We start from the raw sequence: 20,418 nt of genomic DNA, 5'->3' as shown, positions 1-20,418 counted from the left end.
GGGAGAACAGCTCAGGATGTCTTGAGTCACATGCCAGGAACAGATTAGCTCAATCTTATAGACATGCAAGCGTGATTAAAGGAACCTCTAATCACTTAATCACTCAAAAACAGTGCATTTTAAGTTTTATGTAAATTTGCCTTCGCTATTATTAGGCACGGATAAATACAGATTCCTTGAATGCGACTTCAAGCTGCCTAAAGCCAGGATGTTGACCTTAGTATAAGCAGACACACAAGCGAGTCATATGATTCTGCAGCAGACTGAACCACTGTAAGAGGAATCCATATAAAGTCTATCAATAATCTGTTATTCAGGAAAGTTGTGAGGCTAGTTTTAGGTGGGTACCTGAGAACCCGAGAAGTACATAAAGATTATTGGACATTATAGGCTTAGGAGTGGGTTGAACTGGGTAAACAAGTCCCTAGCAAGCGTGAGAGTGACTCCTGAGAAACAGTGATATATGGCCAAGAAATGAGATCAGACGAGGAAGCGTCAAAATGTGTGTGGTTTTTTAATTTTTTAATTTAACAAACACAAATACAATACGCAAAAAACAGGCCTTTTTCAGTTACAAAAGAAGCATATGTAAGTTCATTAAGAAAATAATTCAGGGCATTTTTTGTCCATCATATAGCACTAAAATCTAAAAAAAAATAATAGTAATAGCATTTTTTTTTTTTTTTTGCTAACATACTCAGATTATTTGTCAGAAAGTCTTTAAAATATGTTTAATTGTTAAGAGAAATAAAATTTAAAACAAAAAACAAACAGGAGAGGGCAGCAACACTCCAGTCTAGTCTGTCTGCCTCAGAAGAAGAAGAAGAAGAAGCAGAAGAAGAAGACGTCTTTACGCATCATCATTGCGCGTCCTCAGGTAAAGAAGGACCCACGAAGGCTCCAAAAACAACGCGGGCTAATGTAAACTTCGAAACCGTATAGTCACTACAAATTCTCCATATAAATAAACTGTAACTGGGAAAGCCCGAAGCATATACGGATGTTACGTTCTGTCGATGCTGTGTTACAACAGAGGAGTGAAGTTTTCCCTCCGAGCTGGTAAAAACGAGCCGGCTAACGGAGCTAGCTACCGACCAAAGCTGCTGTGGCTGCGCAGTTTCGTTTCAGCTGAACTCACCGAAAACACCCAGTAGACCTGCCAAGTCTGTTCACGTTAGCTGACCAAATATACTTTTTAAATCGACATGGGTCAGTCTGCAAGACACCTGCAGCGAAAGCAGTAGATAACGGGTCATATTTGAAGTTTTTTTTCTCTCTCACCTTTGAAGATTTAACGTTTTATGTCCAGTCCTGGTAACGCAGGCTAACAGGTACTCCTCGGGTTTCCTGTAACGTTAACTCTGTTCTGTTTATGCTAATTTTCAATGTAACTAAATAATTTGACCTGCTTATTATATTCTTAATTGATGTTTAGCCGTGCCTTATAGCAGCTATCATAACAGGAAATACACAACACTAACTTTGCGCGTTTCTTTCTTTTTGTTGTCTTCATATTGAGCATTCATATTTTATAAAACATTTAAGGGTTACAGCAAAAGTTTGTTTCTATCCTCAGCTTTTTTAAAAATTGTTTTGACAGCCTAAAGCGACATCTTAACCATAATACAAAAATTGTCGAGGATGAATATTTTAATTAATATTTTAATTAAAGTGATAATAAAATCATCAACTTATTCTATATCAAAGTGATAAACTTGGATATAGATATAGATTCTTAATTTTTTAGTGAAATCACTGAGAATTACTAAGCCACTAGTCTTGAGCCGTCTCTCATTTCTTTATATTTTGCTAGAAAAATGGGATAAAACATCTGCGAACATAAATGGAAATACAGTTTAAAAGGCACAGCGATAGTTTGTAAAATTCAAGAAAATGAATAATTAATATGATCACCTTTACTCTCAACATTGCCTTGAACTCTCCATGGCAAGCTTTCTTGTAGTTTCTTTAAATAGCCTTCAGGAATAGTTCTCCAGGGCTTTTTTTGAAGGACATCCAAGGCTCTTCTTTGGTTGTTGGCTGCCTTTTGTTCTGTTTTTTATCAAGATAATCCCACACTGCTTGAGGAATGTTGAGGTCTGGGCCTTGGGGAGTCCAATCCATGACTGATAGTGCTTTAGTGTGCGCTTTTACTGAATTGGCATTGCGTTTGGGATCATTGTCATGCTAAAAAATAAATGAAGCTGTTGCCAGTCAGATGTGTTTGAGATGGTATTGCGTGGTGGATCAGACTCTGGCAGGACATTAATTTTGATTAGATCTCCAACACCACTTGTTGAAATGCAGCCCAGAACATGAAAAGCCTCCATCATGTCTTACAGATGGCTGTAGACACTCACTGTTGTACCTCTCTCCTGACCTCACTTCATACTGTCGACAGTTCGAAACAAAAGTTTTCATCTTTAAGTATGGCTTCTTGACAGCCAACCTTCCACTGAGACCATTTCTGATGAGACTTAAGTGAACAGTAGATAAGATAAGATAACCTTTATTAGTCCCACATGTGGGAAATTTGTCAACTGAAGGGCTTGATGCATCTCTCAGGGCATGTCATGTACTGTAGATAGTTTTTTAGGTCTGCTATTTCTTTTTTTTGTCCTCCTTGTGTCCAGTTTCCACAATTAAAAATAAAGGAAAGAAAGTCTGGCTGTTCGTAAGCAAAATATGAAGAAATGGATGTGTCTTAAAACTTTTTGCAAAGTCCTGTATAAATATTAATTTTGTCCTGTAAGGTCCTGTAAGAGCTTGTTTGACCAAATGTTTGTTTTTTAATCCATTCATCAGTCACTAAATTAAATAATCAGTAAAGAGTTCATAAAATATGAGTCCATCTCATACATGTTTGCATCATGTGCCTTTGCATTTTAGTTGATATGAACTTGTGCTTTAGTCATCGTAGTTGTAGCAGTTGCTTTATTCCCATCACATATCTTTGTTTTCTGTGTTATAATCTGTATGTTGTTATTCTTATTTTTTTACTGTTATCTTCTTGGCTCTTTTTCAGCCGTAATGAAGAGACGAGCCGATGTGTCTTTTGCATCACTTCATGGGACAAAGAGGCATCGTGATGACAGCAGTTCAGATGACGAGTCAAGACTATCCCGTCAAGGTAGATAATTAAAACAAACAAAGACAACAAAAGAAAATAGTCTTATATTTAGGTACAAACCCAATCTTTTCTTACTATAGTTAAAACTGAAGCACCTACTAGAGATTTTTGGTTATACATGGGCCAACAGCACACTAGTATCTCAGTTTCTATTGTTAACTAAATCATTAAACCAGGTGAAGATCATTCCTGCCTTCAACTGCCCAACCAGTTTTATTTTATATGTGCTCTGAAATTCTAAACTAAGGATGCCTCTCAAAAAGCCCCTGCCACAGCAGCAGCAGCATACAGATGATTATGTGGAGGAAGGTGCCACTGCAGACTCTGGGGAAGCTGACTTTCAGTTTGAAGTTAGCTTCAGTATGTCTGCTGAGCCTAATCTGGCCTCTTTGGCCAAGGCGAATAAGACATTCATACAAATTCAAATGGAGAGAGATAAAAGACAGGAAAAGAAGGCCGCCAAGCAGGAGGAGAAACTGGGCGTACTGTCACGTCAGGTCATGCAGCTTCAAATGGACCTTGAAGACGTCAGAGCCGGCCAGCCAACACGAGTTCCAGCCGGAGAACCCACGTTACAAAGGTTAGAAGAGTCGGACAACATTGAATATTACCTTTCCACCTTTGAAAGACTGGCAGAGGTCTATAACTGGCCACGGCAACAGTGGGCTGTCCGACTAATTCCACTGCTGACAGGGAAGGCGTTAACCGCTGTTCTGGCCATGGACCCAGCATACACCAAAGACTATTACCTGCTGAAGACTGTTATCCTGAAAACGTATGAGATTAACAGAAATGCTTACCGCCAGAGGTTCCGATCTTACAAGACACCTGCTAAAGAATCCCCCCAAGAATTATATGCACGTCTGAAGCATTTGTTTTGCAAGTGGGTGGCTTATGACACCTGCACAAAAGAAGACATTATGGAGAAGATGGTCCTTGAGCAGTATCTTAAAGTGCTGTTCCCAAAGGTGAAGGCTTGGGTCAAAACACACAACCCAAAGACTGCTCAGGAGGCTGCTGACCTGGTTGATGCCTACTTGATTGGTCACAAGGGACCAAGGGTTAACTGCTATGCTGGCCTTCTCAGACCAACACGGGGTAAGTTTGGGGTAGGTAGTGGTTCAGCAAACTGTAGTAGACTATATTAAACCCTTCTGCTTGGTAAAAAACAAACACACAAAAAAGTCTACTCTGTTTAAAATCCTGTAATATTTACTTCCCAAGATACACTCTCTGTCACTTTTAGTAAACATACTGATAAACGGGACATTGTATCCCAAATACGTTCCTAAAGAACTGTGGGATGTAGAAGACAGTACCCACTGTGTGTGTACATAGATGTAGTTTGAATTTGCCCACTGTATAACTCTGCAAGCACATGAAGTACATACTTTACCATGACTTTTGAAAGTAGCAGCAATTCCTGAGTTGCCATATCCTGTTCTTATTCTGTTAAATCTAATACAAGAGAGTAGCACCACATTGTGTGGGAACATCACCAGGGCTAGAAGAACGTAATCGGAGGCTCCAGAAATGTTAGAAAAACCAGCGTTAGTTCAGCTAGACCCTGTATGCTCAAATTTGGCCACAGGTGGTCTTGCTCGGGTCGTATTCAGTCTCAGTCCACTTCTGGAGAAGCTACACCAGTAACACACGCAAGCTAACAACGTGGATCTCAAGGGCAGCATATGAAGAAAGGCTGGAGAGGTGCAGAGGGCAGTTTGGAGGAAATGCTGGTTCTGTCCTCAGTAAAGGAGTTACCTTTTCTCAAGTGGAAAAAGTTGATCCCATCATGTCTAAAGTCAAGTGATACTTGGACCTGTGGGTTGGTATTCAAAGTTCATTCCTAGATTCTCTACACTCTATAACTTGACAAAGAAGAACCAGGCCAGTAGGGTTCAGTGGATTGTGTGGAGTGGAGTGTGAAGAGCCCTTTCAGACCCCTACTGAAGAGTTACAGCAGATATTCATTGCTCAGGCTGATGCCTGTGACCTGGGCTTTGGAGAAGCTCTGCTGCAGGTTGAACCAGGAAGCATGCATGCAAGTATTTGAGGATGCAGAATGAACGCCTTGGCATAGAGTGGGAATTGGACTTAAGTGTGACTTGTTGGGAAAAAAGTTCATCCTCTAGAATGGCAACCAAGCACTATAATCACTGAAGAACATGAGGGATACCCCCTCCAAGATAACAAGGTGCTTCCTGGCTGTGCAACCCCTTTGACAATCTCTACAAGAGTGTAAAACAGAACTGCATAGCTGACTGCCTCTCCAGGATCCCACAGGTGTTGTCTTCAGCAGGAGGAGGGGGAAATTGCAAGTCTAGAAAATTTACATTTTCAACACACTAGCAACTCAATTATATTATTCTGTTTTGACAAGCCAGCAAAATCTCATAAAAATATCAACTACATGGGAAAAATGAGTGCATGATTTGTTCCTGTAAGAGGAGCTAATCATAAGTGTGCTTCCACCCCATTGAGCCTGTTCTCATTTACAAGTATATTAATGAAGATATGGTCAGCCATTGCAAAGAAGAATTTTGACCTAGTGAGAGTCCTTTCCAGGTGCAGTGGTATACCAGAAATGGACATGAGGCTGTAGCTTTTAAATGTATTTTATAGATGTGTAAGATGGTCTAAGATTGTTACATTTGATGGATAATTCGTGTGTGTGTGCGTGTGTGTGTGTGTGTGTGTAGACTCTAGTCAAAATGACTCCCTTAGTGACCAGGAGGATCAAAGACCCGGGTTCTCGATGCCCTCCATATCATCATCATCATCATCCTTTGATACCCAGGACAATGACGCCCCCTCGCAGGCCTCCGCCAAGTTCGCTATGTACAACAGTGTGTCACAGAAGCTCATGGTAATGTATCAAAACCCTCTCTAAGCTGAGGTGTTTGACAGTTTCTATATATTTTAAATTTTGGGGGGGGGGGGGGTTCAACTTTTCAGAATATTTCCAAACAACAAAGAATTTGACCTTAGGGTTTTATTAACTTACTTGATTTTTTGCTATTTCTTACACTTTCAGGCCAAAATGGGCTTCAGAGAGGGCGAGGGTTTGGGTAAGTTTAATCAAGGACGCAAGGAGATCGTGGAGGCTTCTACTCAGCGAGGGAGAAGAGGTCTGGGTCTCACACTGCAGGGTTTCCAGGGACAACTTAATGTTGACTGGCGCGATGAACCCGAGGTAGGCAGTAGTCCTTTTTGGCATTTGTGTTTTTTAATCTTTAGGTTTGAAATAATATATGTGAATGATCAATTAACTGTCACCTGATCTCTGTTTTGTCTCTTTTCCTGTTTGTCTGCACAGCCCAGTGCTGTTGAGAAGGTTGATTGGTTCCCAGAATGCACCACAGAGATCCCAGACGCCGATGAGCTTAGAGACTGGATGATCCAGGGACCGGTAAAACCAGAAACTCAGATTCTCACTTACAGATATGCATGCATTGCTTTTGCAGTCTATTTATATAATTCCTGATTTTCCACTCTGGACAGAGAAAACTTAAAATTGAGGATGAGACTGAGTTTTGCACAGAAGATCTTTTGCACACTCTTCTACGATGCAAAGTGAGTTACATCAAGTATTTGCTTCTGTTAAATTTATTCCCACAAGGTATTTAAATTGTGGCAAGTGTACACCGGAAAAAAAATGATGGAAGGGTCATAGATAACACAAGTTTACATATTTCTCAGCTGTGTAATCACTGCGCCTCTGTGATGTTTAGTCAATTTTTGATGACCTGGAGGGCGAGGAGATGAGGAGAGCGCGGACACGCTCCAACCCTTATGAGACTATTAGAGGCGGTATCTTTCTCAACAGGTCAGTCTTTCGGTAGTAAAACACAGGCAGGATGAGTAGCCAGTGTCAATAATATATAAGTAGTTTCCTTTTTTAATAGTAGTTTGCTGCTATGAGTATTAATTTAGGTTGCTTCTTACATTTTTTTCAATTTTGCACAGCATTCTATGGCCTGACAGTCGTTTAAAGACAATGATGAGCTGTATTATGTGCGTTGTGTATTTAGAGCAGCTATGAAAATGGCCAACTTGGACTACTGTTTCGACCATATGTTCACCAACCCAAAGGATTCCCAAGGGGTGAGTGGGTCAGCTGTAATACTGAACTTTTTTAGTTGTATCACAGCACAAAGCTCCATATAAACAGATGGTGACATAAATCTTCTGTCTCATTATGCAGAGACCTCTGACGAAGGACCGCGAGGGCGAGCTTCTTTACTTTGGTGATGTGTGCGCAGGACCTGGAGGCTTTTCAGAATATGTGCTGTGGAGAAGACGCTGGCATGCCAAGGGCTTTGGCATGACGCTGAAAGGACCCTGCGACTTCAAGCTGGAAGATTTTTATGCAGCACCGAGCGAGCTGTTCGAGCCTTATTACGGTACGTTTACAAAACCCGCACGTCACACCCAGGGGACAAGAGACACGGCTTTGTGTTTCCAGTGATGAATGATTCACTGAAATCGTCACCTCTCTGCATCCCAGGTGAGGGAGGCGTGGAGGGTGACGGTGACATCACTCGGCCTGAAAATGTGACTGCCTTCCGAAACTTTGTCATGGAGAGCACGGAGAGGAGAGGGCTTCATTTCCTCATGGCAGATGGGGTAAGACTAATATTTGTAGGATATGAGGATAAAATAAAGGTGGACAAACTTCACAAAAGGTTATTATGGCTTAATGTTTGGATCAGTTTCAGTATGGTCTCTGTTTTTTCCCAGGGCTTCTCCGTGGAAGGCCAAGAGAACCTCCAGGAGATCCTGAGCAAACAGCTGCTGCTTTGTCAATTCCTCACTGCAATTTCCACACTCAGGACGGGTATGCATGTCTCTTTAAAAGCTTGTAAATTGACACACTCACTAGTGTTCCTAAACTTTCTCTTTAACCACCTGTCACAGTACAGTGCACATGTGCAGTATGTTTATAACCCACATTATAGTTGTGTCCCAAAACGTAGGCTGCATCCTCCTGAGGCTGCATTTGTAGACCAGTTACGTCACAGCGGCGCGAAGAAGGCTGTCTTTGCGTCCGGCCACCAAATGCGTCCTCCTTTTCCCCAGATTTGAAGGATGGGTCAGGTGTATCCTTCGTGGCCCACCATATCCCAGAATTCATAGCACAGCCCAGCCAATTCCAGTTTCCAACAATGGCTGCTGCTACTAAGTTTTAATCTTAATCTTATTAATCTTTCTGGGTCACAAAATATACTTTTAAGATATTTTCAGGCGAGAAAGTAGCTGTGTAAACTTCAAATATCTGCTTGGTTTATCAAGACATCACATATTTGCAAAAGTTCTGGAACGTTTTCGGAGACGTCTGTTACCCAAACCGCTCGATAGCAAGCCGGGGGGTTCAATGGTCACTGGAGTCTGCGAGAACAGCAGACTCACGGCTTCATTGTTTTCAGGCACCCGCGGTCTTTCGCTACTCAGGCTAAACATGATATATAAGAAGTGTGAGATGGTCGAGAATTTACGCCAGCTGTTATATTTTAGATAGCAAGGAGCAGACGGCTGAGTTTATTAAACTCCACCGAAACAGCAGTGACGCAAATCTGAAGGCTAGACTGTCCCATTTCACAGCCTCGCACTTCTGGCCTTCTCGGTCTTCGAAGGACCCGGCTCACGTAGACCGCGAAGGACAGGTCCTCAGGAGGATGCAGCCCATGACTTTGGACACAGCTTAAGTCTCACTTTCTCTCCCCTAGGTGGGCATTTTGTCTGTAAGACTTTTGACCTCTTCACTCCCTTCAGCGTGGGTTTGGTGTACCTGCTCTACCTCTGCTTCGAGAGGATCTCACTCTTCAAACCTGTCACCAGCAGGCCTGCAAACTCTGAGAGGTGAGCCCACGTTATAATGTGTCTTTGTACATGTGAGAATACAATGAGAGTGTGTTTGTAAAATAGCTACATTTTCTGCCACCTACACGCTACACTTCAGAAGCTTTTGTGGCATCCCATTCACCAAGATGGGCTCATAGGGATAGCTCGCCGGGGTAAATTGTGCTGCAAGTCTAAACTGCTGCAGATTAAATCTCTCAGCTCACTGCAGGGAAAGTAGGATGATCTATAGATCCAATGTAGGATTTATGAGGGGGTTTATGTAAGTGAGGTTACAGATCTCTTCTCACATTGTCATCCACAGGTACATTGTGTGCCGTGGCCTGAAACCCGGCTCAGACGCAGTCAGGGAATACATGTTCAGAGTCAACCTGAAGCTGAACCAGCTGAGGAACACGGACAGAGACGTTACAGAGGTGGTTCCGCTGAATATCATCAAGGATGACACTGACTTCTACCAGTTTATGGTCAACTCCAATGAGAGGTAGAAACACTGAGAATCCACAAAGCCTTCAATCACTGCTCATGAAACACAGTGACTGACAAAGATGGTGTTTAATTGTCTCTTCAGCCTTTGTGCAGTCCAGATCAAGGCCTTGGCTAAGATCCACGCTTTTGTTGTAGACTCGTGAGTAAACACTGTTGAACATTTATCTTTGCTGCACTATAACCATGTGTTTGACATGGTGTTTTTGTCTGGAAACTGACTGGGTTACACTGTCTCTAGGAATCTCTCAGAGACAAGGCAAGCTGACATCAGGAAGGAGTGTTTGAAGCTCTGGGGAGTGAGTACAGAAGCCGATATACATACCAAACTGAAAGTGAATTTTGAAAGAATGACTTAAAAAAGACAAGTTTTTATGTGCACTTTATGTTTATTTATGTCAATTTTTAGGTCCCAGACAAGGCCAGAGTCGCTCCTACTTCGTCAGACCCAAAGTCAAAATTCTATGAGCTGATTAAGGTCAGTTAATAAATTTGGGTTTAAATCAAATCCTACTGGGTACTGTACAGCGCTGATAAATGAGCTCTGCCATACAGACCGTAGAAACAAATGAATAATTAAAAGACAAATGATTTTTTCATGTGAAACAGTGTTATAAATAGGCTCATTAAACTTCTGAATGTGTCTCACTTTCTGCTCTTTTTCTGCTTCATATCAGAGCTCAGACGTGGAGTCGTTCCAGTGTAAGCCGACTCCTCTCAACTCCACCACACTCGAAAAGTTGCGCCATGTCCTGGACTACAGGTGCATTGTGGGAGGTGGAGAGCAGATCTTTCTTCTAGCACTGGGGGTGAGTTGGATGAAAAAATGTGGTTTGTGTGACACGGAAAACAAAACATAACAAGAAGCACTCCAAGACCTCAAACCTCCACCAAGGCAGTGTCATAAATTCTGTTGTGTTTGCGCTTTGTTTTGATTGAACACTGTAACTACCCCAGAGACTTTACCGTCTGCGCGACTTTGATCAAACCTGGTTTTCGATGACTTTTGCAGAAGTCTCAGATATACACCTGGGATGGGAAAATGCCTGTGCGCTGGAAGAAAATGGAGAATTTCAAGCTGGAGCTGCCAAGAGATACACTTCTAAGTGTAGAGATTGTCCAAGAACTAAAGGGCGAGGTGAGAGAATGGACTAAAACTCTGTGACAGACTCAGGTTTTCTTATCACTTATTATTCTGATCCTCTTGGACTCAAATTTTCTGTTTAAACATTTTTTAAGGTATAGACCTTTTACAGCTAGCCTCAATCAGAATGCGTGACTTGCATTGCGGTTTATGTGCAGCTGAGTAGGATGCTTTCTGAGCTGTGTTACGCTCTCCCTTTGGTCCTCAGGGCAAAGCTCAGCGCAGAATCAGCGCAGTTCATGTAATGGATGTGCTAATACTGAACGGCACTGATGTAAGAGATCAGCACTTCAACCAGCGGTGAGACATTTTTATCCACTAGCTTAAAAATGGGTCTTTGTATGAGAAAAAAGTAGAAAATCATTAAAAAGACTAGTAATGTATTCCCTGTATATTCAGTTTTATATTGTAATAGTTTCAGATAATCTTCGTTGTGTCTGCTAAATGATGTTTGTTATGTTTCCAGGATCCAGATGGCTGACAAGTTTGTGAAGGCGGTGGCTAAACCCAGCAGACCAGACATGAACCCCATCAGGTACTCCCATCTGCCTTCTTTTAATTTTATTTTCTTACTAACTAAATATTAGTTTATGCAATCTCACATGGTTTATAATACTTAAAAATACTGCTTCCAAGTACTGCTGCGGTAGTTGTGATCGAACGCTGAGCAGAAATCTTACTTGCAGTTTGGTAAATTACAAAGATTACAAAGCATCTTTTTTCCCCCCAGAGTGAAGGAGGTTTACAGGCTGGAAGAAATGGAGAAAATCTTTGTCAGGTATGGGAAGAGAACCCTTTGAGTAGCTGCCGTGTATATTTACTACTGCAGCTTCTTAGATTTGTCCTGTTTTTCAAGATCAAGGCTCCTTTTATGGCGCTTGTCAGAAAAACTTGTCATTTCCTTCCCCACCCAGACTAGAGATGAAAGTGACAAAGAGCTCAGGAGGTGTCCCGCGTCTGTCCTACACAGGCAGAGATGACAGACACTTCCTTCCCACGGGCCTCTACATCATCAAGACTGTCAATGGTCTGTATGTTGTGATTTGTTTTAACTGCGAGCACAAACAATGCTGCGAGCAAAATGTCTTTATTTATTTATTAGTAAGTAAATAAATGCGGGATTTCTTTTCTCCTCCACCATTCAGAGCCGTGGACGATGGCGTACAGCAAAAACTCCAAGATGAAGTTCTTTTATAATAAAACAACCAAGGAGTCGACCTATGCAATGCCACCGAACTCTGCTGCTCCTTTCCAGTATGTAGCGTCCTCTTAATTTCTCTCTTTATTCCAGAGATTCACATCTGAAAAAGTTCATATGCTTTTTAAAATAAAAATAATAAGTGAATGTAAATATTTTAAGATCTCATAAGTAGGGCTGTTCGATATAACGATATATATCGGATAACGATAAAAAAACGTCTATCGTTTCATTTTACGCTATCGTTTGTTTTGTGGTGTCGCAAAATAAACTGTTTATGGCAATATTTTTTTTTTATTGTTTTGATGGTCACTGTAGAATTTCCTAAAGTTCTCTCTTTCTCTTATATTTAGTAACCACATTTAGTAATAACCACACTACGGACAGACAAGCGACTGTTTTTATGCGTTGTCATTAGCAACAATGATCGTGTGGCTCCGCCGTCCGCTTGTTTATTTTCCACATAAATCTTTCTCAGTAAAGCTGAAATTCCTGTTGAGATTTTTCAAAATAAACTGAATCACGTGACAGATGAGCGGCCAAAAAGAGCCGTCAGGTGCTAAAAAATAAACCTTAGAACAGGCTTTTCCCCGAAGCACGCCGTGTAATAAATACTCACGAAGAAAATTGCGGCCGTTTCAACTTATGTAACACTCGACTCCAAGTACACGGCGCCCAGCTGAAAACACTTCACGCAAATCGAGTTGCCCGAGATTCACAGAATTGGCTGAAAATGTAAAATTTTTGTGATATATATCGTTGTCGGGACGATAAATGTCTTCTATCGGGAAATTAGATTTTGGTCATATCGCACAGCCCTACTCATTAGCTCATGTTTTATTCACAATAGAACACAGGAAACGTGTTAAACAGCATTTAAGCTGTTTCACTATTTCATGGAAAATATTGACAAATTATTTTCCTTGCAGCGTGTGCCACTCCGAGCGGCTCTTCTGGGCCTGGGTGGATGGGGTTATAGTTCATGATTCTCAAACCAGAGTGGACCCTGAGAAACTGTCCAAAAGTAACGTGCTGTACTTCATACACCAGCATTACCAGCCCTGAAAGACTCCCAGTCACAGGGCTTTGTCAGCTGCAGACTGTACACAGAGTGCGCTGGGTTGTGAAGCCTTGGCAAAGAGTACAATCCAGTTCACTAATCGTCATTTCATTTAACAATCAAAGGACAGTTATTAAAATGACTTTACAGCTGATTGTTTTTATGAATCCGTTGCTTACTGTCTTGTTAAATATCAATAAACTGCTTTATGACCCTTTGGAAGGTACCTCCATGTTATTTTGTTATCAGGTTGGAGTTGTTTGCTGCTGTTTTTAGCAGTGGCATGTCCTCGTAAAACTGATGTTTGACAGACCGGTCTATTTTTCAGTCTTTTCCACTTCCTTTGACTCGACCTTTGATTTTGAATTGTAATGAGTAGCATTGCCTTATAGGACAACATGGAGGTGTTTGCTGTGCCCTATAGATTCAGTTTCTCCAGTTCCTCCTCAATGCCACTCTTGTTTTTGTGCACACTGCATTAGCAGTGATAGATAGGGTCACAAGGTCAAACTGTGAATCCACATCTGTAATTATTCTTTCTTCTCACCATGACTGGTCTTCTAAAGAAAACACACGGGTCTGTTTGCCTCATCTTTACACTAACAGTGTCGCGGTGCTTTCCCTTGCAAAACTGTGTAGCATGTAAATCACCCTTTAAGTCGTTCTCACAGTCATTTCAACGTGCATTCAGAGATGGAGCAGCTCTCTCCTTTCCACGCTTCTCTGTCATCTAGACTGTGGAAGTGAAGTTTGGAAGGTGTCCCCTTTAGTTTTGAGGTTGTTTGTACCCCACCTGCTCTTTAAAATTGTGCCTCCATATCTTCTAGTTGTGTGTCTGGTTTTTGTTTTGTTTTTTTTAATGCTGCAAATGAGTTATTTTTCTGGTGTAAATTTAGCTTTCAATTTCTTTGATGTAAATATTAATAAGTAAATAAATGGGAGATGCTGTTCCCACAATATATGTTCAACTGCCTGGTGATATTGGGTGGAGACAGTAGTTGGAGTAAAGGCTGGATTAAGCTGTTAGAAGGCAACGGGTGTGCTCATATACCAACCAAATTACACAAGTGCACACAACATTTTGTAGCTTAGTTGTTTTGCTCACAGCTTTAGAAATGTGGTCAGACTGTGGGAATTTGTTATTGTAGATTCAGTAAAACCCAACTTGAGCCCAGTATAAGAGAAATAAAGCTTTGGGAATACTAATCTGTTCACTCTGGAAGCATGAACCATTATGAATCTATTTCACCTGCTGCGTAAGTACAGGCATTAACAAGTGCAGGTCAACCCTCAAGGAAAAGCAGTGGTTTTGCAGGTGGTTGCCACAGAACTTGCCTTCTCCTGTTTTTCAGCAGAGTCTCAAGAGCTGCACGGTGCTGGTCTGTGAGCACTGGCCCCACTAAAGGATGGCAGAAGCTCATGCTGGTCCTTGTTGAGTCTGTTTCTGATAGTTTGGTCAGTAACACACAGGTGAGTAGCCTGCTGGACGTCATTGTGCAGGCCTCCAGCAGTGCTCCTCCTGTTCCTCCTTGCACAATGGACCTGCTGGGTTGATGTTCAGCCTATCAGGTCTATCCATAGATTCCTCCACTACGGTCCACTGGTATCTCTGGATGTGCCTTCATAATAATAAAAGATCTGATCCTCTGGGTCATTTATTCCACATTAACTTTCTGAATCCTTTCAGTTTCACTGGCAACTCATAAGATTGAGAGTCACTTCTATTAACAGCAAATTGTCCTCACAGTTCTGCTGCTTTTTACACATTACACAAGAGAAACATTGTCTTTTACTCTTTTACCTTCAACTCTGAACACAATAAAATCCTATTTCACTGGAATTTTTCAGGCACGTTTATCATTTCATTATCTTACATCAGAATAATACATCCCAACCAATTAGAGTAGAAGGTTATTATAGATTACTAAAAGTAGACGTGAAAATTGTTGCTGTTAAACTGAAATTAAGATAAAATTGGATGTAAAACCTGTACTGAAATAAATGTATACGGGAAAACTTATGAGTTATGAAAGAAATAATCAAACAGATGCAAAGTTTCAGTAACTGGTTTAAAAATCTATATATTTCTAGTAGAAGAATTGTTGTAAATGACTTCATATATAATTGATTTGTCATGATAAAAAGTCTACATGATGTTAAGCAGAAATTGAAACAAATAAAACATAGTTCTATAAAAACTTTGTAAGTGGCTAGAAAGGACTGAGCTGATTACAATGTAGAGCACAGTATGTATAATAATAAGGACAAGGATACTTTCAAAACAGGTCATTTCTTTATTTTACATGTAAACCCTTTTATAAAGCCTGTTGACTACAGCCTGTATACTAATATAAGCAAAGACATTAGACATTAAATAACACACAAACACACACGGAAATCACTTTTTGGTACGAAAGGGTGTACACATTCATGCCAAACCGGTTTAAATTCAGGCTGAAGTTGAACTTTCCAGGAGAAGGCTTGTATTTACTCGGGGCGTGTCCTATTGTGACGAGACAATCGGTCCGCCAATCAAAATGCGCATTTATGTAACAGGAAGAGATGTTACGAAAACAAGCCAAAGCGCTCCTAACAGCACACACCTTGTTCGCCCAGACATCGGTTACCAAACACTCGAGTTGACTGGTAATTATGTCTTTTTCTATCTTTATATGTTATTATTTTACTGTAAAAAAAATAATTTTGCTGTGTTTTGATAAAAAGCTACACGTCCACCGAAATAAGAAAAAAAAAAGCGATTGCATTCGTAGGAAGTTGTTGAATAACCTAAGACGCGCGGTTTTACATTATTGTTTAACTTTGCAGCGGCTGGAAAGCTGAGTTTGCTTCTGTCTTATCCTTGGAAAAGGAGGTTTGGATCATCAGTCATGCTGAAAGCTGTGGGACAAGTGTTGTTCTCAACTGGTCTGCAGAATCCGAAATTCACTGCAGAGGAGAAAAAGGTAAGTGCTCTGCAGTTTAGCTCATAAAACAGAATATTGGACCTTTGGTCTGAGCTTGTCCCCACTGTGACGGGACAACAGGGTGATGTGCATTAAATGAGTGCTTGATGTTCAGTTGACAGCAGAAGAAACCACAGTAAACTTGGTTAAACTATTAACCCCTGTGTCGTGTGTGCACTGCGTTATGCATATTTCCACTTTTTGATTTTTTAGTTCTTGTGATGCTGAATTTATCCAGTAGATCATCCAGATGTTTGTGCTAAATATAAACAAGAATAAAGACCAATTCGAGAAAGTCTTGTCTGATATAAGATTTGTAACTGATTAACGGCCCTTTTTTGTTGCATTATTAATTTCATAACGAGCTAAATATTTTCAAGTGGTGAAATGTGTGAACTGCAGGCAGGTCAGTTCACACCCAGACTCTTCTGTTATGAAGCTGTGCTATTGTAATAGCACAGCTTCATAATAGCACGTATACAGCTGGCATCATCTGAATGCCAGCTGTATACGTTGGATAAGCTGTATGTGTTGTTCTAAAACCTGTATATACAGCAGGGGTGGAACTACAGGAGGGGGCAGACAAAAGAAATGTCTGACAACAGAAATTTTCCATTTTGCTTTAGTGCATTTTAAATGAACGTTGGCCCAGAGAAGAAGGTAGTGTTTCTGGATCATGTTTCATATATATATTCATGGATAGTGAACTGTGTTCATAGACAGTGATTTATGGAAGGGCTCCTGAGTCCATGCAGTGATTTCCATGACAGACTCGTGCCTGTTTTTAAAGCAATGCTGCCCGAGAGCACAAACCTCACAAGAATCCAGAATTGATTTTGGGGCCTTTTCTCGTGCGCATGGAGATTTCTCCAGATTCTGAGATTTTTTTGATATTATGTATTGTAGATGATGAGATATTTAAAGTCTTAGATGTCCTTTTTATACTGTGTCATGTTACTGATGTGCTGACAGTTAACCTAATTAGTGCAAAATTTTCCTCCAGATGTTACTTTTTAACACCACCAACACCACCTTGAAACATGTTGCAGCCATCAAATTCAAAATGAGCCAATGTTTTTCTTAAAAGTTTTATATTTTCTCAGTTTCAGCATTTGATATATTTTTTCTGTTCTATTGTAATGAAAATATGCTTTTATGAGTTTTGCAAATCATTGGGTTATGTTTGCTGTGTGAAATTTTCACACAGCAATTTTTTTCACACAACTCCAGTTTTCTAGATTTGTGGCTAAATGAGTCATATTTTTGTTGTAACACACATTTGAAGAAAAAATGGGATTGTCTTTTTCACAGTTTCGCGGTATTTTGTATACAAAATCTTGGATTTTTTTTGTGTGGCAGGGACAGGACTATGAAATCCGCACCTACCAGCCCACTAAGTGGGTGAGCACCTCTGTGAGCGGGATGCAGCTGGAAGCAGCCTTGTCTACTGGCTTCCGTAGACTCTTCAACTACATCCAAGGCAACAATAAAAACAGTGAGTTTCATGTTACTGCTATCACCTTCACGCAAGGTAAGCTGAGCCTGTGTTGCTGAGGCTGTGCGAGTTGTTTAAGGCTTTTATTTTGTGGCGCTGTGGCAAATCTGTTACAAAACCTACACGTCACAATGGCAGTATTTTAATGTTGCACAATAAATTTACAGAGAACTGGGGTTCCAAGGCATCAATGGATGGAAAAGTCAGAGAAAGTGCACTTTCGTTCCTGCTCAGCACTTTGCAACAGTTCCTCCTCTCTTACTTTTGCCTTGCTCAGCAGTTTGCAGCAATATTTATGAGAATATATATTGTTTGTGTTGCTGGCTCCTGAGGTCAGCAGCATAAGGAGATTGTGATCTGTAAACATGGCGTTTAATCCCATTCATCTGGCGCACATCGTGGTTACAGCCCAACCATCTGTACAGCTGTCACCATTCACCAAAGTTTCGATTCACCAGCTGGTGACTGATAGTTCGTTTAGGAAATTTAACATCTGTAAATCTTACACAAGCTGGTTATATTTCAGCCCTATTATCATCATCATCGTGTTTGGCATGTGCGGCTACTTTTTTTTTTTTTTCTTTTTTCAACAAAAGAACCTCCTTTCTTGCTGGTTCTATAGAGGCCAAAGTGGAGATGACGGCCCCCGTGACGTGCCACGTGAAACCCGGGGCCGGCCCTGCGTGTGAATCTCAGTTCACCGTATCCTTCTACATCCCAGAGGAGCATCAGGCCACTCCACCCGAGCCCAACGAGCCCGAGGTGTTTATAGAGCACAGGAAGGAGTTGACGGTGTATGTCAGGTAGGGTACAAACAGAGCCGCCAGGTTAGACTTTGGATTGTTTATTTTGTGAAAGTCCAAAACAAATACAGTGATCAGCCATGAGTGGTTTAGTTTTTTTTTTGTTTTTTTGGGGGGGGGTTTTTTGTTTTTTAAAAAGAAGAAGAAAGAAATCAATCTTTTGTCTATTCCTCCAGGACATACGGTGGTTTCTCCAATGATAACATGAAGCGTGAAGAGCTGCTGAAGCTTATGGAAAGTCTGAAGAGGGATGGAGTCCAATACATCGAGAAACCGTACTACGTAGCCGGGTACGACAGCCCTTTCAAACTGACCAACCGCAGGAATGAGGTTTGGATCCTCAAGAACGAAGAGGAGCAGTAGAGCGTTCCTGGGTCACTCTATCCTATCAAAATGTTAGTGAAGGGAATTTAAATGTGATGATTTGATACATTTCTGTTTGACCAGAAACAAAAGTTAGATTTGCTACTTACACTAAAAGTCACTGATTACTCACTGAAAAACTTGATAAGGAGACTAATTACACGACAACTAGAGGTCCTATCAGCCATATGAAGCAATATAACCAGCAGGTGGAGCCAAGTAGTCAAGAAAATGTTTCTTATGTTAACAGAAAACCCCACAAGTACGTCTTAATTAAAAAAATATGTATTTTTAATGAATATTTTCAAAATACACTAATTTTAGGCTTTTGATTGTGCATGTTGCTAACCTCCTTTTTCACAGCAGATGTTTTAGCCTGACGGGGCAGGGACAGCACCCATGTGACCGATAACATTCACAGTGTGAGCCGGGTCCAGGGGGGCGGTGTAGGCTGGCTCACTCTGGGAGCACACTGTGTACCTTTCCTGTGTGCGACGGACACGAAGCTTCTTGCTTTTCATTTACACTCCCACACTAGCAGGTGAGAGCAGCCACGTGTCACTCAGGCGACGCTGCTTAGATTTGCCGTGTCATCAGATGTTTCCATCAACAAAGATCTGTTTAAGTCATGCTGACACCATAAATATATCTATTTTAGGATCACTGGCTGCACTCAGAATATGTGAGACTTTCAAAAGTAAACCAGAATATATATATATATATAGTCTTTCCTGCAGGTCTTGTTGGAAGACTTAGTGAAAACCGTTAACCCATAATCATGAAACACAATTTCAAACAAACAGTTTCAGCTGCTTTTTCCTGCAACATCAAGTCAAAGCCTTTGCTGTGAAAAATGTTCAAATAACATGGCAACTAACTGCTACTTGTTTACACTCACATATTGATGTGACAGGACTGTGTAGGAAACAAAGAAAGCAAAGGAAATGTTCGTAGTTGGTTTTTAAGTCAGTCCTAAAATAATACTAGTGCCTTTATGGACATTAAAACACAGATAAATCCAGTCATCGCTGTGTGTAAAAGTGCAGTCTGACGGCTATTAGATGCAACTGTGAGGCTTTGTCAGTTAGAGTTACGTGAATCAGCAGTCAAAATGGGGAGAAAAATAGTTTTTTGCAGTTTAGTGAGGACTCGCAGTCCATTTAAAAAAAAAAAAAAAAAAAAAGTAAATCTACACAAAAATTATCAGTGCATCTAAAAGTGCAGAAGCCTCATATTTGTTTTCACTGAACTTTAGAGTATAATATTTGCACACGCCACGAGTTCAGCCTGTGAAAATGTGTCTCCTGGTACTTGGATTTGAGTCGCATTAAGAAAGGGATCGCATCAAATCCATTATGACCAGAGGGATCAAGTGCAAGGGATTAAGCATTAAACATATTTTGACTTTGTAGATCAGCTGCACAGTTTAGCAGAAGGTTTGTGTTGTCAGTCAGCTCTGGGAAGGTGACTCTGCCTGGCAAGCGGCCGAGCGTCGGTAAATCTCAGTTTATCTGCTCTCAGGCCTCACTTACTGCCACTGCGACCGCATATGCATCCATTGTGATGAATGGCTGGGCCCGTCACAACACGTCTCATAAGCTGTCATTTTTGTCAATGAATATAAATGTGTGTTTAACCAGCTTTGTGCTCAATTGCTCAGACTGACCATTTTTGGTTTAATATTGACAGAGAGCTAACAAAAATGTGCCTTTTTTCTTTTATATCTTCATATAATCATTAAGTGTGTGTGTGTGTGTGTGTGTGTGTGTGTGTTTATTACTCATAGTAGTACTCGGATGAAGAATGATGGCACGAGCAATGCACTGATAAGAATATTGGGAAATTTGAAAGTTTACATAATGTAAATTGTCTTATCTAATCAATAACTCATGATTAAACCATTATTCGGATCATAAA

At 40.8% G+C, this 20,418-nt stretch overlaps 2 protein-coding genes across 3 annotated transcripts; both read left to right on the top strand.

The window, feature by feature from the left end:
* The first annotated feature begins 801 nt into the window (after positions 1 to 801).
* cmtr1 (cap methyltransferase 1) lies at positions 802 to 13,838 on the top strand. Of its 2 annotated transcripts, none has more exons than XM_040017641.1 (24): positions 802 to 877; positions 3,026 to 3,130; positions 5,830 to 5,996; positions 6,165 to 6,323; positions 6,447 to 6,539; positions 6,632 to 6,703; positions 6,862 to 6,956; positions 7,162 to 7,234; positions 7,335 to 7,533; positions 7,638 to 7,756; positions 7,871 to 7,967; positions 8,857 to 8,989; positions 9,294 to 9,473; positions 9,561 to 9,617; positions 9,717 to 9,774; positions 9,885 to 9,953; positions 10,153 to 10,284; positions 10,488 to 10,613; positions 10,828 to 10,919; positions 11,086 to 11,154; positions 11,350 to 11,397; positions 11,534 to 11,646; positions 11,765 to 11,873; positions 12,747 to 13,838. In XM_040017641.1, the coding sequence occupies exons 2-24, from the start codon at positions 3,031 to 3,033 to the stop codon at positions 12,880 to 12,882; spliced, it is 2,496 nt and encodes an 831-aa protein (XP_039873575.1). In that variant the 5' UTR covers positions 802 to 877; positions 3,026 to 3,030; the 3' UTR covers positions 12,883 to 13,838. The 2 variants fall into 2 exon arrangements, with proteins under 2 accessions (XP_039873575.1, XP_039873574.1); XM_040017640.1 differs by lacking the exon at positions 802 to 877 and adding an exon at positions 884 to 1,331.
* A 1,183-nt stretch (positions 13,839 to 15,021) lies between these two features.
* On the top strand, positions 15,022 to 20,418 carry hebp2 (heme binding protein 2). The gene is made up of 5 exons (XM_040017644.1): positions 15,022 to 15,523; positions 15,704 to 15,840; positions 17,200 to 17,335; positions 17,958 to 18,138; positions 18,315 to 20,418. The coding sequence occupies exons 1-5, from the start codon at positions 15,415 to 15,417 to the stop codon at positions 18,499 to 18,501; spliced, it is 750 nt and encodes a 249-aa protein (XP_039873578.1). The 5' UTR covers positions 15,022 to 15,414; the 3' UTR covers positions 18,502 to 20,418.

The sequence above is a fragment of the Simochromis diagramma genome, unplaced genomic scaffold (genome assembly GCF_900408965.1).
Source record: "Simochromis diagramma unplaced genomic scaffold, fSimDia1.1 OVJJ01000802.1, whole genome shotgun sequence".
NCBI classification, from domain to species: Eukaryota; Metazoa; Chordata; class Actinopteri; order Cichliformes; family Cichlidae; genus Simochromis; species Simochromis diagramma.
Note: the sequence above shows the minus strand (reverse complement) of the source record. Positions and strands in the feature narration are given on the sequence as shown.

Bases quoted from the DNA above. Each gene is read 5' to 3' on its own strand.
- cmtr1 (XM_040017641.1), top strand. From the start codon at position 3,031: ATGAAGAGACGAGCCGATGTGTCTTTTGCATCACTTCATGGGACAAAG. The intron at 11,398-11,533 runs GTATGGGAAGAG...TTCCCCACCCAG, and splicing joins ATGGAGAAAATCTTTGTCAG to ACTAGAGATGAAAGTGACAA. The intron at 11,647-11,764 runs GTCTGTATGTTG...TCCACCATTCAG, and splicing joins CATCATCAAGACTGTCAATG to AGCCGTGGACGATGGCGTAC.
- hebp2 (XM_040017644.1), top strand. From the start codon at position 15,415: ATGCGCATTTATGTAACAGGAAGAGATGTTACGAAAACAAGCCAAAGC. The intron at 15,841-17,199 runs GTAAGTGCTCTG...TTTGTGTGGCAG, and splicing joins TCACTGCAGAGGAGAAAAAG to GGACAGGACTATGAAATCCG. The intron at 18,139-18,314 runs GTAGGGTACAAA...CTATTCCTCCAG, and splicing joins GAGTTGACGGTGTATGTCAG to GACATACGGTGGTTTCTCCA.